Source organism: Apaloderma vittatum, unplaced genomic scaffold (assembly GCF_000703405.1).
Source record: "Apaloderma vittatum isolate BGI_N311 unplaced genomic scaffold, ASM70340v1 scaffold1719, whole genome shotgun sequence".
NCBI lineage: Eukaryota > Metazoa > Chordata > Aves > Trogoniformes > Trogonidae > Apaloderma > Apaloderma vittatum.
The window spans coordinates 105,169-120,111 of record NW_009735703.1 but is presented as its reverse complement, the minus strand read 5'-3'; the positions used below and the strand labels follow the sequence as shown (position 1 = coordinate 120,111).

Sequence of the window (14,943 nt, the reverse complement as noted above, 5' to 3'; positions counted from 1 at the left end):
AGTATTGCTGGAATGTATTTTAGAGACAGGCATTTTAATACAATCATTGACACTATAATTCATCTGTAGTAAGAACAGTGATTAACAAGTTTAACAGCAATGTATTATGGATATGGATTTTGTGCTTTTCTTTTTATTCTGCTGTAGTCCTAATTCGTCCTGGATTTTACAAGAATCTTTGGAATAATTTTCAGCCATAAGTAAATTCTAAAGCTGAAAGAGGAAAAACAATTTAGGCTCTTCAGGAGCCCTTTGCCAAATATGATGACCTTAGCAGCACAACAAAACCATGAAGTCCCAGCAATAAGAAAAGGTTTCAGCCCTGCAACAGTGGCATCAGCATGAAAGAGCCCAAGTGTGGCTCTGCACTGCGTGACTGCCTTAAGATGACAGAATGCATATTCTGTTAGAAAACAGTTGTATGTCTTTGGCCATCCCATATAAATCCCAATCTCCTTTGGTCTGGTTGCTTTTTTTAAGAGTGGATACACAGTAATGTAAAATAATGTAAATTATTTTCAATTAAATTACTCAGTTTGAAAAAAAAAACACATTGCACTGTCTGATAATAATATAATCTGATTATAATTATCTGATTACTAAACCTTCTACAAAGTTCTGTGTAATTCAGCTTAACATTTCATACTAAAATAAATTACAGATCAGGTGGTTATAAATATTATGGGCCTCTTTAAAATTGACTCATTTCAGTGTCAGTGCTAGCAGAGTACCTTACTAAACTTAGAAAAATATTGTGGGCAAAGAACAAATACTACAAATTCTTTGCCATTACATGCCTGCTCCTCCTTGCTTAACATTTTGTTTTATACGAAAATATAAAAAAGGCTTCATTTTCAAAAGTGAAAAGCAATTTTGGGTGCTGAGTCAGAGATGGATAGAAAGAAGCTGACTTTAAGCTGTTTTACAGCTGCCTCTTTACCATCCAATAAAGGCTTTTAATCTCTCTAGCATCCTCTGTTCCATCTTGCACCAGTGCAAAATGTCCTTGCAGAACTGCTCATGTGGTGCTGATCATGCAAACTCGATCTCTGTGTTGTCCTTTACCCATGAGCATAGCCCCTCAACTCCAGAGTGTAGATCTTAATTTCTCTGAATAGAGTGGAAGGATCTGTTATGGGCTGAGAAGGGACTCCTCTAGTAGGAATTAGAGTAGCATTTTAGCTTCTACAATGCTCCAATATGTTCTGAAATACTTAAATGTCAGGCATTTTTCAGCGTATTCCAATGTTCAGTTCTGTTTTTTCCTCAGAATATTGTGAATTTAAGCAAGACTAAAACACAATTCCTATTTTAGTCTCCTTAAGAGTCCCCTATCAAAGTATTTCCTCCATAAAATCTGAGATTCTACTACAGAGCGTGAAGGCTCAGATAAATGGATAAGGAAAAAAATCCATTATTAACAACTTAAGAAAGCAAAAGAAAGAAGAGGCAAAAAAGGAAGCATGTTAGTAGTTTCATCCTCTGATCTACAATGGGGATTCCTCATCTCTGATATTCACAAAGCCAACAAAATACGACATTCATCCACTTTCATCCCTCCCATCACCCTTGTCTCTGCCAAATGCTCTATAGGCTTTCCCCTCTCTGCTCTTTGCTTCACTAAAGCCCCCACCTTAACCACCTTCTCCATTTCCCTGGCTCTCCGTATTTGCCTATTCCTGCCACACAACATTAATGCTCCCAGCTCCCGCTCACCTCCACACCCTGGCACACAGCATTCCCTTTCCCTCCCCCTGCACGTTAGCCAGCTTTCCCCCAGCACTCCTGCCCTGCTTCTCCTCTTCACCTCCCCGTCTCACTCTGAATTAAAGCGTAGTGTTGCCCTCAAGTACCTGCTCCTTCTCTCACCACCAAGTTGATTTAATTAATGTGAGTTAACGAACTAGTTTGGGTATCTATCAATTTCTGTTAGCATTAGCAAGCAAGATGAGGAGCGACATGGTGTGCAGGTAACGAAATACAGCAGCAGCTTTCCCCTGTCAGCCTAACTTCTGTCAGGATACAAACGCTGCCACTGCACAGGAAGCAATGACGCAATACACCAGTTTTGTCTCCTTTAGCATTCTGCAAATTCTAACACTGAAAGCTGCCCATATCCCGCACAAAAGAATGGCCTGGAAGTTTGCCTAGTGAGAAGCGTTTCTCGCAAATGGAAGCTGTGAAACAGTTTTGGAAATAAAGTGTTAAATTACAACTGGCATTTGCTAGCAGCAAAATCTTGCTGAAGAGACATCAGCAGAGATATGTGCAGGAACCAATTTTAAGAGCACTTCTTATTCTAGTTTAATAATCATGTAACAATCAAAAGAGACATACTGCAGACTTCCCAGTGCCTTAGAGAACAAAAAAAAATAAAATCCTATTGCAGTGGGCAGTATTGGGCTGGCAAACACTGGCACCCAGCAGCAAAGGCTCTCCTCCCACAGGCACCGCAGGCAGGCAGGCAGCCTTCTGCCAAGTCGCTGGCAGAAGCAGCTTTTCTCTCCCTGTCCATTCGAGGGAGCCACTCCTGGCCCAGCACTGTCCTCTCACAGGCTGCTGGGGTTAAGGACTGTCCCTGTGCACGCTGAAGGACAAAGCCTGTTGGTGTCATGGAGCTGTCCTCTAATAAACACCAGTGTGCATGTAAAGAGGAAGAGCTGCCCACACCTTCTGGTTCTTCTGCAAAACCAAGTATTTTCAAGTCCCTGCTTGACCAGCAAGAAAAAAAAAAAGGTTAAATGAATATCTGGCTGTGTTCACGCAGAGTTCCATGCTTCACTAAGGATTCTTGATTTTTTAATCTTGGTCCTGATAAGTCCGTTTCTCCTGTGCCTAATATCAGTACCTTCCTCTCCTGAAGCACACTCCTTTCATCATTATTACAGATGATATAGAGGCACTCAGGTCAGTCAAGATGAGCCAGGGCACCACAACTACTCTCTAAGCAGCAACACAGAAGTTGTTTCTAGGAGAAATGCAGATAAAAGCATAATCTTTCAGGTATAGTAAAGATTAAAGGCATAACAAGAAAACACTCCAAGGACATGGGAAAATGGAAGATTAGGGGATATTTCCCAGAGACAGAGAGGCAAATGAGTACTTCTGTTTATATTTTGTTAGTCCTTCTTCCTCAGGAACAATATTTGTCCATATAATGGTCCTTTTTATTACACAATTAATACTACATATGCTGCACTATTCTGCAATCATTCTAAGAAGATCTCAAAGATACTTATCAGCATTCCCCTTGTGCTTCTAATGTTTTGGTTTGTGTTTAACCAGCACCTCAGCTGATAAGTGTCAAAGTAAGTTCCTCATCACTGCTCAAGTGATAATGTCATACAAATAAGTAAGAATATGTATGGCCATATCCAAACACTTTTACTATTCAGATAATTATCAGTAAAAGGACAAGCACAGCCCTTTTTCTGCAAAGCTTGAACAAATGAGCTTTGTGTAGGAAATTCAGAAAAGACTTAAAGGGAAATAAATTCTGCAGTTAATCATTCCTCTTGGAGTGACTGCTGAGCAGCTCTGCTGCCTGTTGTAAAGTCTTTCACTTCTCATAATTACGACATGGTGTTAGACCCATTAGTCTGTACAGCTCTAGTTTTGCTGGTCATGTCCCTGGCTTGCACCATTTGACTGAATTTTCCCTAGTCCAGCCACACAGAGAAAGGCACTGAGGACTACCACACTACAGCATGTATGAATACCCTGTCTGTATTCTGATTTGTACCTCTTCCTTCTTTTTTGTCTTTCCTCACAGCTAGCTGTGTTCAACACCTAGCAAGACATTTCCCTTTAGGATATTATCATGAACAACCAAAGATTAGCTATGGAAACTGTGTGCATGATAAGAGCACTATATAAGTGAATATTATCTCAGCAACATGAACTTAATTATTTTGATAACATTGGAAAGGTTATTTCTCCACTTTTGAAGAGACAAGCTCTTCATATTTTTAAAAGGCAAAACTTATAACCAGAAAGCTTTGGTCTGCTCTTCAATACAGTCTATAAAAGGTTTATGGATTTCATCAGAACTGATTGGTTTATTGTCTAGACCAGAGATTATTTTTCATAAGATTTCTTGTCATATCTGTGAGCTATTCTTGTAATGATGGATGAGACTGGTGCCTTAAAATCATCATTTTCTCTGTCAGCAGGGAAACCCACTGAACCCTGTCAGATGGAATATCACCTCTTCCCCTGTAGCCTTATAGTGCAAGGGTATAATCCATTCTCACGGGGGTACACAGGAGTCCAGGACTGAACCTACACATAACTAAAGGACTGTTATTTGGGGGAAGAATAAGAATTACACAGTTATTACAGGAGTTTAAAACTTTTGTGTGGATAAGCTGAAATTGCTACTAAAACATTGCACCAGACACAGGTTTCAACATTCAGACTGAATCTGGTGATTTTGACCCTTCAGGAGTGGTGTTCCTAGAAACGATGCCTGGCATTGTTAGTTTTATTCTCTCATAAAATGAGAACTATGATTCACGTGAAGGCATAAGTGTCAAGTAAAATCTATATTCAGTTTGCAAAGAAACAAAATTGTATACCTTCTAGAATTTGAGGCCAAATGTTAGAGCTTAGCATGCCATATAGTTGATTCTACGCACACAAATAAATCACAGTTTATATACGTATGGCCCTTGAAACACATTTTTCCGCAGTTATAGAGACAGGGAGTCCAACTGTACATGAGATGGGAAAATCAACTATACGTAATCATTCTCTTCTGCAGCAGAATTAAAGACACTTATGGTAATGGACTAGGCAGAATTAGTAGTAAAATACTGCCACAGCTACCAACAATTTTCACTTTTACCATTTATCACTTAGAAAAATCTGCTTGCTGTTCCTACATTCCTCTATATGATTTCAGAGAGATAAATTAAATACGCTGCTTCACATTTCATTTTTAACAGTTAATTGCTGCATAAATACATAGCATAAAGAAAAGCACACACATTTTATAAAACTAGAATGGTTGTGAAATATTCAGTTGCTTCTTCATTTACATTTGTTATGCAGCAGATACATCCGGAAGACCTACTCTGAAGTGACTTTTTCTAAAGTAAAGCTAAGTTAAATTTGCCTAGAGAGGGTCTGAACCAGAAGTTTAAACTCCTCATCACTTTGAAGGCGATATAACTGACATTTATTGCTGTGCCATGCCAAACTGCTGCCCCACCTCTGGATGACTAAAGACTACACGGCAGATGGATGCTTTAAGAGCCTTCCCTGGAGCCTTCTAGCACATATCATGTTGTCTGTTTGGAGGATAAACTCCTGAAAAGACCTGGACCTGTACATTATTCTGTTTGGTGCAGTTCTACTCTTTATGGGGCTTAAAATGATCATCACGATTAATCCATAGACAAACTACCCAAAGGAAGCCAATGTTGCTTGCCCTGCAAGAGCACAGCCTCAAATGTGACGTAAATACCATTTGCTCCCTGTTATTTACAATGCCTACTATGGTTCCTCAGGGAGCCTTGTGTCCAACATCTAATTCACAAGTCACACAGGAGAGATGAGCACATGGACTGTGAATTAGGACACCAATACCTTACACCCTCAAAGCCAGCAGGCTGATGGTATGTATGTGTATAGATAAGATAGATGGATGGATGGATGGATGGATGGGTGGATGGATGGGTGGATGGATGGATGGATGCTTTCACAATAATTGAAGCAATACTGACTTTTCCAACAATAAAAACCCCAAAACACATACACAAAACCCCTGAAATATATCTAGGTTATTGCTAGCAGAAAGACTAAGCTTATTTCAGTATGCTAGTTCTGTTTTTCTACTTAATTTGATGGTATGAAAGGACATTTAATGATACAGAGCCATTGTGAATAGCAAGCTACATGTGCCTGTGGACAGTGCCTCAATGAACTGCATGATTGTTGCAACACTCTAGACACTAATTTACAACTAAGACATAGGTCTTTGAGATAAATTGGTGGCTGATTTTTGAAAGGTGAAAGGCATAGATAAGTTTCACCTTTTGCTAAATGCATACAGTTCCCGTTCTTTGGTATTTATACTTATATAACGTGACCTTCAAATAATTTCAACTGGGAAGCAATAAATTGGCCCCATCATCCAAATGGCTGAACTAAGCATCCCATCTGTAAAGCCTTCCTTGGGCAAGGGCCTTCCTTCCCATTTGTGCTTAAAAGTACATGGAAGCACAAAGGAAAACAAATCCAAAGGGGGAAGAGAACAAGAAAAAGACTTGCCAAAGAAGATCCACAGAATATGTACTGTACTGCCTATTAGGACAGTAAATTCCTGGTAGGGCTCATGCTAGCATCTTTCTCTGTGCTCTCCACAGCACTAAATCTTGCTTCCAATGTTCAGAAATTATAATTTTGATAAAATCTGCAGACAAAATTTCCTAAGAAACTCAGCATAACTTGCCCTGCTGGTATAGAACACTGCCCTTCCATGTACCTCAAAATACAGTTTGAATTCCAAATTAATGTTACATTTGAAAATAAAAGTCTAATTCTCACCTGTACTGGGTTTGCATGGCAAGGTTTTGGTAGCAGATCAGGCTATGGTAGGGGAGGAAGGTTCTGTGAAAAGCTGCTAGAAGCTTCCCCCAAGTCCACCAGAGCCAATACCAGCTGGCTCCAAGATGGACCCATCACTGGCCAAGGCTGAGCTCATCAGTGACACTGGTAGCATGTCTGGGATATTATTTAAGAACGCTGTCCCCTTGCAGCCCATGGAGGTTAACGGTGGAGCAGCTGTCCATCTGCAGCCATGGAGGACCCTACAGCAGAGCAGGTGGATGCCTGGAGGAGGACATGATGTTCTGGGAAGCTCACACTAGAGCAGGGTCCTGGCAGGATCTGTGGACCAATGGGGAGAGGAGCACACACTGGAACAGGTTTCTTAGCAGCACTTGTGCCCCTGTAAGGGACTCACACTGGAGCAGCCTGTCCCTGAAGGACTGCACGCCATGGAAGGGACCTACGCCGGAGGAGATCACAAAGAACTGCAGCCTGTGGGAAGGACTCAGGCTGGAGAAATTTGGGAAGAGCTGTCTCCCATGAGAGGTACCTCACACTGGACCAGGGGAAGAGTGTGAGGAGTCCTCCCCCTGAGGAGGAAAGAGCAGCAGAGACGTGCAATGAACCGACAACAATCTCCATTCCCTGTTTCCCTGCACTGCTCAGAGGGAGGAGGTAAAGAAAATCAGGAGAAACATTAAGCCTGGAAAGAAGACAGGAGTGGATAGAAGGTGTTTAAGATTTATATTTTATTTCAATTACCCTATTTGATTTGATTGGTAATAAATTAAACTAACTACCGCAGGTTGAGTCTGTTTTCGTTATGATGGTAACTGGTGAGTGATCTCCCTTCCTCACCCTGCCCCACTAGCCTTTAATTTTATTTTCTCTTTCCTGTGCAGCCAAAGACAGGGAGCGACAGAGAGGTTTTGGTGGGCACCTGGCGTCCAGCCAGGGTCAGTCCACCACATCACCCCTGGTATTCCAGCTTAGAAAACATTTACATATCCATTAGTCTTTTCTCACGAATTATAACTATTACAATCAATACTGAATACCTAACAAATCTATTTAAGAAAGTCTCTATCATACTTAAAAGGCTTACACATCTCAGTTTTGATCAATTAAAAAACTAATAATCTCTGAGTAACAAAACCCACTCACATTATATTACATGTAAATACATTTGCACAAAAAAATAAAATTCGAATGAACTGCACTGAACTGTGAGTTATGAACACTTCCATCAGTCCACATTCAACCGTTTTATCTCTTTTTCACAAAGAAACTAATTTCAGCCCAGAACTTAAACAGATACTTAATACCCTGCTCAGTTGTTCCAATATAGCCAGAAAAACAACTATTTACTCTGTGTCATGTTTGAATTCCATAATTATTCATGTTCTAAAAAAAGATAAGGAACTTCTAAACATTTTCCAATAAATGCAACTACATTTCTAGGCCTTCCTCAACAGGAATATTCTATAAGCTCCAGACATGTCACTCAAAATTTGGTGTCAAATTTTATCTTTTAATGATTTAAATCTACTCAACAAACACAGAGTACTAAAGGTTGACAGCATGCCTTCTTTTTTGAATAGGTGAACACAGAAGCTTCCAAAGCTATCTTGTAATTCTCTAGCATTAGCTCTATATTCTTGGCCTTAAAATATTATGCCAAAACTGCTTTAAACAATAAGATAAGGATTTCTCAGAATCAGCCAGGAATGTCAGCTTGTCTCTGAGATGAAGGAAGTGTGGGGAGTCAGCTGGGAGCAGGAGTGAAACAATCTAAGAAGTGGAAAAAGGGCAGGGATGACTAAGTGCCTGCTGATTTCATGTAACAGTCCCCCTAGGACCAGTTCAGCTGGCTTAAAAAATGGAACAGCTGGAACCCCCTGCCCTGCACAGAGGTCCAGTTCAGCTCTTGACTGCTTCCCAAGTTTAAGCGAGTTACCTGTGTGACACACAGTTACAGCTGCCTACTCAACGTATGAGCACAGAGAGGTCCACTCCAAAGAATTACTTAAAAAGAAGTATCAGATCTTCCAACCACATTCCAAATTACCTCATGGAGTGTGACAAAATCAGAAGAGGAGAGGAATAGATATGTGATCTAAGACATAAGATGTAGTCACAGAGAAAACTGTCAGGATGCAAATGGGTACATTAAAAGCTTTATCTTATTGTTCTAGTACTCAAATGATTTTTTTCAATTCTTTTAACTAGTCTCATCTTTACTACAATTCAAATGGAAGGGTCACACATGCTATTGATACCAAGTAAAGCCCAGAGATTGCTAAAGAGCCATCATCCCAAAAATACACACACGAAACATTTTCTTAAACAACTACAGCCTCTTGAAAGATATTAATTGAGAAATATAAGTACCTGTTGTCTCCAAGGGCAGAATCCTTGGGTTTAGTATCACTATTATAAACAAAACGCTCTTGAGTGATCACTATGACATTGTCTGTAGTTTCATTTCCCAAGATAGTGATAACAGGATAACCCATCTGTAGTGTCCACTGATCCATTACTTCTTGGATATTTACAGATTTTCCAACTTTTTTTAAAGCCTTCAAGAAAAAAAGAAAAGTTTCAATCTGTTGAAGCAGTATCATCATCCAACATGTACAATCCTTTATTTTTTTGTCCCAGCGACATTAGTTTTTCAGGTTTAAACAACCATCACACATGCACACACACACATTTGCACCCAGTACAGCAGTACAGACACACTACATAATTTAACCAACAGTCTCCACATAACTTAAAAATAAAAACTGAGCAATCTTGCCAGAGAGAAGAGTTACAGTCAGAAAGTCATGTTTCCTGTATCGTTGAGGCACATATGCTGTAACAGAAGAAATAATCTGCTTCACAGGATTTTAACAAGAGCCACAGAAATACTGTGTGGCCATCTCCAAAACATAGTCTCGACCAGTTAAGGTTAAAAAAGACTCAGTATTAGTTGATCTAGGGTACCTACAATAAGGTATACTCAAAAGGCCTGATTTCTAAATGGACAGAGCTTCTCTGTTCTGAAAATCAAATTACTAGTTATTTGAAAATACTTTCCCTCGTGTCCAAAGTGAGGTCATGTATACAAAGATATTCCCAGTTCATTCATAAACTGCACCTGTCATAACAGAGGATTAATGTGTTCATGTTTCATATTGTAGGTCAAAAAAAATGCTGTTTTACAAGTGGATTTTCATCTGAAACAAGAAGATACTACAGCATCATGGGAGATGAGACTGGGTATGAGGAGAATGACAGGCATCATTTGTTCTTCAGTGACAAGAATGTCCCTAGCTGCCGAGCAGTCCTAGATCAGATTGCACAATCTCTGATGAATACAAGCAGAACCCAGCAAGAAGTCCCCAGAACCGAAGCTGCAATTGCAACGCATACAATAAAGCCATAGGAGTTATAGACCAGAATACAAGCTCGGTTTTGTTCTGTTTCATTAGCTGTGGGGTTCTTTCAAGATTGTGTTCATCCCTCTCACCCCCCATCACCCATAACTGTCCTAAAGGCTTTAACAGAGGAAGACATCAGGTGAGAAACAAAAAAGAATTTGCAATTGCATTCAACTTCAGATTAAGACACAGATTTAAGAGTCAGACTGTATGTTATGCATCTCAATTCTCATTAACAGTCACTGCATACACAGCATCCAGTTCAGTTGCCCTCATACAGGTGGCTATTCTCCTTTGATCTTGACCTGCCACTCCAGAAGAGTTCAGATTTCCTTACAGATCTTATGTGAAATCATTTACACCCACCTGAATGACTTGAACACCCTACTGCACCTAATGTAGCACTAGTTATCTATATTTGAACAACTGTCTCGAGTCCCTAGTCAACAGTCAGTGGTCTGAGCTCATTTTAAAATAATAATGTAGTGGCTAGTCAACTGAATTGCTCTCTATGCTCTGCTGACTGCATCTACTGGATTTCTGTGACTCAGTTTTTCCTATTCACCAAGCATCAAATGAGGTGTTGTAAAATATTCAACACATCCTTGCAGAACTAGTGGACCTACAGCAGACACGGTTATCTCACGTGGCAGCTGGAAGCCAGGTGGGATAAAACAAGGAAAATATTGTTAGATGTCTACAAACCGGCAAGTGAATTCAATTCTTATTGACAACAATTGGAGACTGGACAACTAGCTTATATGTATATACTTTCTTGTCTAGATAAAATGCAGATGTCTTCACCTCCAGCTAAATCCCTGCTTTGGTGTCAATAGTTACAGCTAGATTACCACGTTTACACATAGCTTGAGTTGGTACTTGTGCCCAAACTCTCTTACTTCATACTCTACACTGGCTTTCTTTATTCTGGAATGCCCATACCAGTTCTGTAGGTGAGAAATTAGGCATGCTTGGCTCATTATGAAAATTAAACTGGGCACTAGAAACTCAAGCCAAGCTTGGACATAGTAAACAAAGGTAGCATGGACATAGCAGCTGTAAGTCTCAACAGCATGCCAAAGGTTACAGTAAATAGTTATCTGTTTACACCAAACTTGAAAGCTTTAATAGTTTTGTCCTTCACACAAATCATAACTCCATAGAAAACCACAAACACACCTGATGTAAACGCCAAAGCTCAGCACTTTCATGTGCTTTCCAGCTTATGGGCCTCAGCGTGCTGCCACTAAAGTCAATGACAGCAGATTCCATGAAGTATCTTTTACTACACATCAGTGATGCAGCACAAGGAAGGAAATATGTTCTAACATAACAAAGAATAGAAATGCTGCAAAAAACATAATTTAATCTTGCCACTGGGTTAACTCAAGCAGAATTTCTTTGCAACAATTTTTGTATTTGCTCTGTGGTCTGAAGATCTCAATATGCACCATTCACTCCTAACCTCACCAAGCAAAATACCACAATAAATTCCTACCTCTCCCTCAGTGCAATAGATTAAAACATTTTACCTTTGACAATGTGTTCCAGAGATCATTTCTGGCTGCATTGCCATACTTGTGAATGGTTAAATAGTCCTAGAGAAATAAAATAAAAATACAAATCAGTATCACTGTACACAAGCCAAACAACTAGAGCTGTGAATCTCTGCTAGTAGAAGTTAAATCACATCAATGTTTGCATTTGTCAGAAATCTGGAAAGATACAACATGTTCATCCTAAGGGAATAAATAAACAGTTTCTTAAGCTAGTTTACAATGCAAAAATTGTTGCTAAAAATGTCATTCACAGCATTCAGTGCTCTTCCTTTTCTGTGTAAGTCATTCTATAAGCTAAATATTTTGAATATACATTTAAAACACTTATCTAATCTCAGAAGGGACTCCTACGTAATTCTCGGCAATGAGAGGAGAAGCTGCTGTTAACACAGTTCCAGGTGCTATTTTAACAGGTCATTCTGCATCTAGTGTCAAAAATTTGCTCACTCGGATGACAGCTAGATCTGTTACAAAAGATTTAACTGAGCAATAGCCTACCTGAGCAACACACTCTTATCTAGGGAGATCCTGGTGCTTCACTGTCAAAATACATCATACAAGCAATGGGGTCTGTAACAGGTTATCACAAATGCTCCCTGAGAGGGGGAGAGGTGGAAGGGGGGTGATGGGAACCCAACTCCGTGCTTGTGTGTGGTTTCATGACACACATGACTCAGGGTCTGAGAAGGTTATAAATTGAATGCTTTCACTTATTCAGCAGCAGTTTCAATGACTGAGTGTTGATTCTCCTCCGACAGCAACCAGAAAGATAATTCCTGATAAGCTATCATCATATTAAATTAACTTCCCAAATTAATAGTTTAAGCATATGACCAGGTTAGGTCTGGGCCTTTCAGGCATAAAACGCTTCCAATTTTTAATAGCATCTGGAGAGACAACACTGTTATTTTCCCATCCTATGCTCCTAGACAACAGCTCATTCAATTAGAGAAGTGAAATTCAGCAATGATTATTTGAATAACATACATTTCAAGCACTTCGACTGGAAGAATTAAGTAAAAAAACACATCAGAGGTTGTAAATCAATGGGTTCTCTTGCCATTTGAATTTCTACCATCTTAACTTTACACAAAGGTAGAAGACAAACCCTAATTTACAGCACAATGATAAAACTGGGATAAATTTGCTGACTCTGTTATCTGTGTTTTGTGTGAAGTAAGGTACTTTGGGAATAATTAGTATTTGGAAAGCAAATTTTCTGATACACAAATTGCAGCACCTGTGACAGATTTAGTCCTTGTCAGCCAACTCATATTAAAACAAGCAGCAACTCCCATTTAATCACAGGCTAGAAAGGCTAAATGAGAACACTGACTCTGTAAATGCATTACTGAGTCTTACCAACGTCATGAGGCTAACTTGGAAAAAAGATAGTATTATATAGGTTGCAACTATAGCATACTATGCATCCATTTTGTCTAAAAATACAGAACCATTTAAGGCACAGTGCTTTCAAAGCTAAGGAAGCTGAATTGCAAATTAAAAAGCTAAAATAGGAATAAATAAAAGTAGGACAAGGTAAATAAATAACAGCAAATATACATGCGCATTCTAAGCAGTACTAGAAAAAGCTGCATGTATTGGTCCTTCTGAGAGTTGCTTTCAGAATTGTTACACAGCAAAATAAAACGGTAGGAATACTTGAGGATTTACTCCATCCAGGCAATAATCCTGTTTACCAATCCACTACAAGACATTAACTTTGACTTTTACATTTTATTTTACATGCACTCAGAAGGACTGCAAAGAGATGGAATTCTGCCCTTTTCTTTTGTTTTTTCTTCTCTCAGTACACAGATTGAGAGGTTTAGATGTGGCTCATCACTCAGTTAAGAAAAACTTATTATCCTCCATTGCAACATATTTATCACAGAAAGGAAAACAAAAGGAATCCCAACACTTACAATGAAGTAAAAAAATTAAGTGATAAACACAACATAAGAGTATAGCCCTGATATCACACAACTTGACCATCCATTTTTTTATTATTTCATGAAAGTTGCATTGCGACCATATACAGAGCATCAAACTATGGGTGTTATCACACACATACTACACAATAGTCCTCCTAAGTGACAGTGTACATCAAAATATCCTTTCAAAAGCAAATTTACATTGCAAACCAAAATCTGAGTGCATCTTCCACAGGCACAAGAGCAAAAGGTTAGTGAATCAGGTTCCATCAAACATCCTCATACATCAGTACCCTGGTTTCAACAATAACCAGTAGCAGAAACCTAGAAAGGGTATAAAGCAGGACAAGTATATAGAGATACTTCCTCTCCACGCTCTCCCATTATCCAGCACTTCATATCAAAGGAATTTTGAACAGAGTAGTACCTTTGTATTTAATAGTCATCTTTGGTGAATTTGTCCAGTTGTTTTCTGAACTCATGTAAATATTTAGCGCTTGCAACACCTTATCAAAAAGCATTTCCCATTTCAGTGATTTGCTGTGTGATGATACCTGCCTCTCTGCTGGTTTCATCTCCTGCTCCCTATTTCTGCCACTGGAAGACACTGTGCATTAGTGTTCCCTAATAATTCATTAAAAGCCATTCTTGCTTTTATAGATCTGTTCTCACACCAGAGCTTGGTTTTATACCGAGAACAACACCACACTCAACCACTCCCAGCTCTGCTGCAAAGTTACGTTTTGCTGTCACCATCCACGCTGTTACTATGACCCAGACAAAACTTTCATTACCAAATTATCAGCCTCTCTTGAAATACCATTCATTGACAGGCACTCAGTTTAAAATGGAAAAGCAAAGCTTATACATATCAGCATCAAATACCTCCCAGGGAGTACTAAAATAGGAGCCAAAGATCTATACATACTCCGCCTGTCTGTTCTAGGGAGGGAACGAGCAGGAATATAATCCATTTTTCCTCCTGGGGACCCATCTCTAAGTCTTAATTAGCTTGCAAAGGGGCAGAAGACATGTTCTCATTCACTGTAATTCTCCAGGGCAGAAGTATTAGCCACCCCTTCACCTCTCCACTGAACAGAAAAGAACCAAAGCAAACAGAAGAGAAATGCAAGCCACTGAACAGGAGGATGACACTGCAAACACAGCTGCCTTAATCTAAGCTGCGCTCAGCACACTCCAAAGGAAGTGACTTAAAGACACCTTCTCTTAAACACATATGCCCAGAACCATCTGGCTGCAAGGCTGCCATCATAAACTCACAAGTCTATCACCTACAAAGGCTGTTCCATCAACTGGAGTGTGCTGGAGTGTGAAGATATGCTTTAGCCACCTTCATAACTTGCAGCTCTTGCCCTATGGTGTCTGTGAGGAGAAAAGCTCTTTAACAACCCAAGACTCAAGAGTGCTCTTCTACAACTCTCTCCTTCTCCTTCGCCATAGTGCTGCCTCTAA

At 39.6% G+C, this 14,943-nt stretch overlaps 1 protein-coding gene across 1 annotated transcript in view; it reads right to left on the bottom strand.

Moving 5' to 3' along the window:
* Positions 1-14,943, bottom strand: part of TRHDE (thyrotropin-releasing hormone degrading enzyme) — a gene marked incomplete at its 5' end in the record, with an annotated part of 177,635 nt that overhangs the window by 65,222 nt on the left and 97,470 nt on the right. Inside the window, 2 exons of the mRNA XM_009876674.1 lie at positions 8,944-9,131; positions 11,510-11,575. Coding sequence (XP_009874976.1) covers positions 8,944-9,131; positions 11,510-11,575 — 254 coding nt within the window. The remainder of the gene's footprint in view (positions 1-8,943; positions 9,132-11,509; positions 11,576-14,943) is intronic.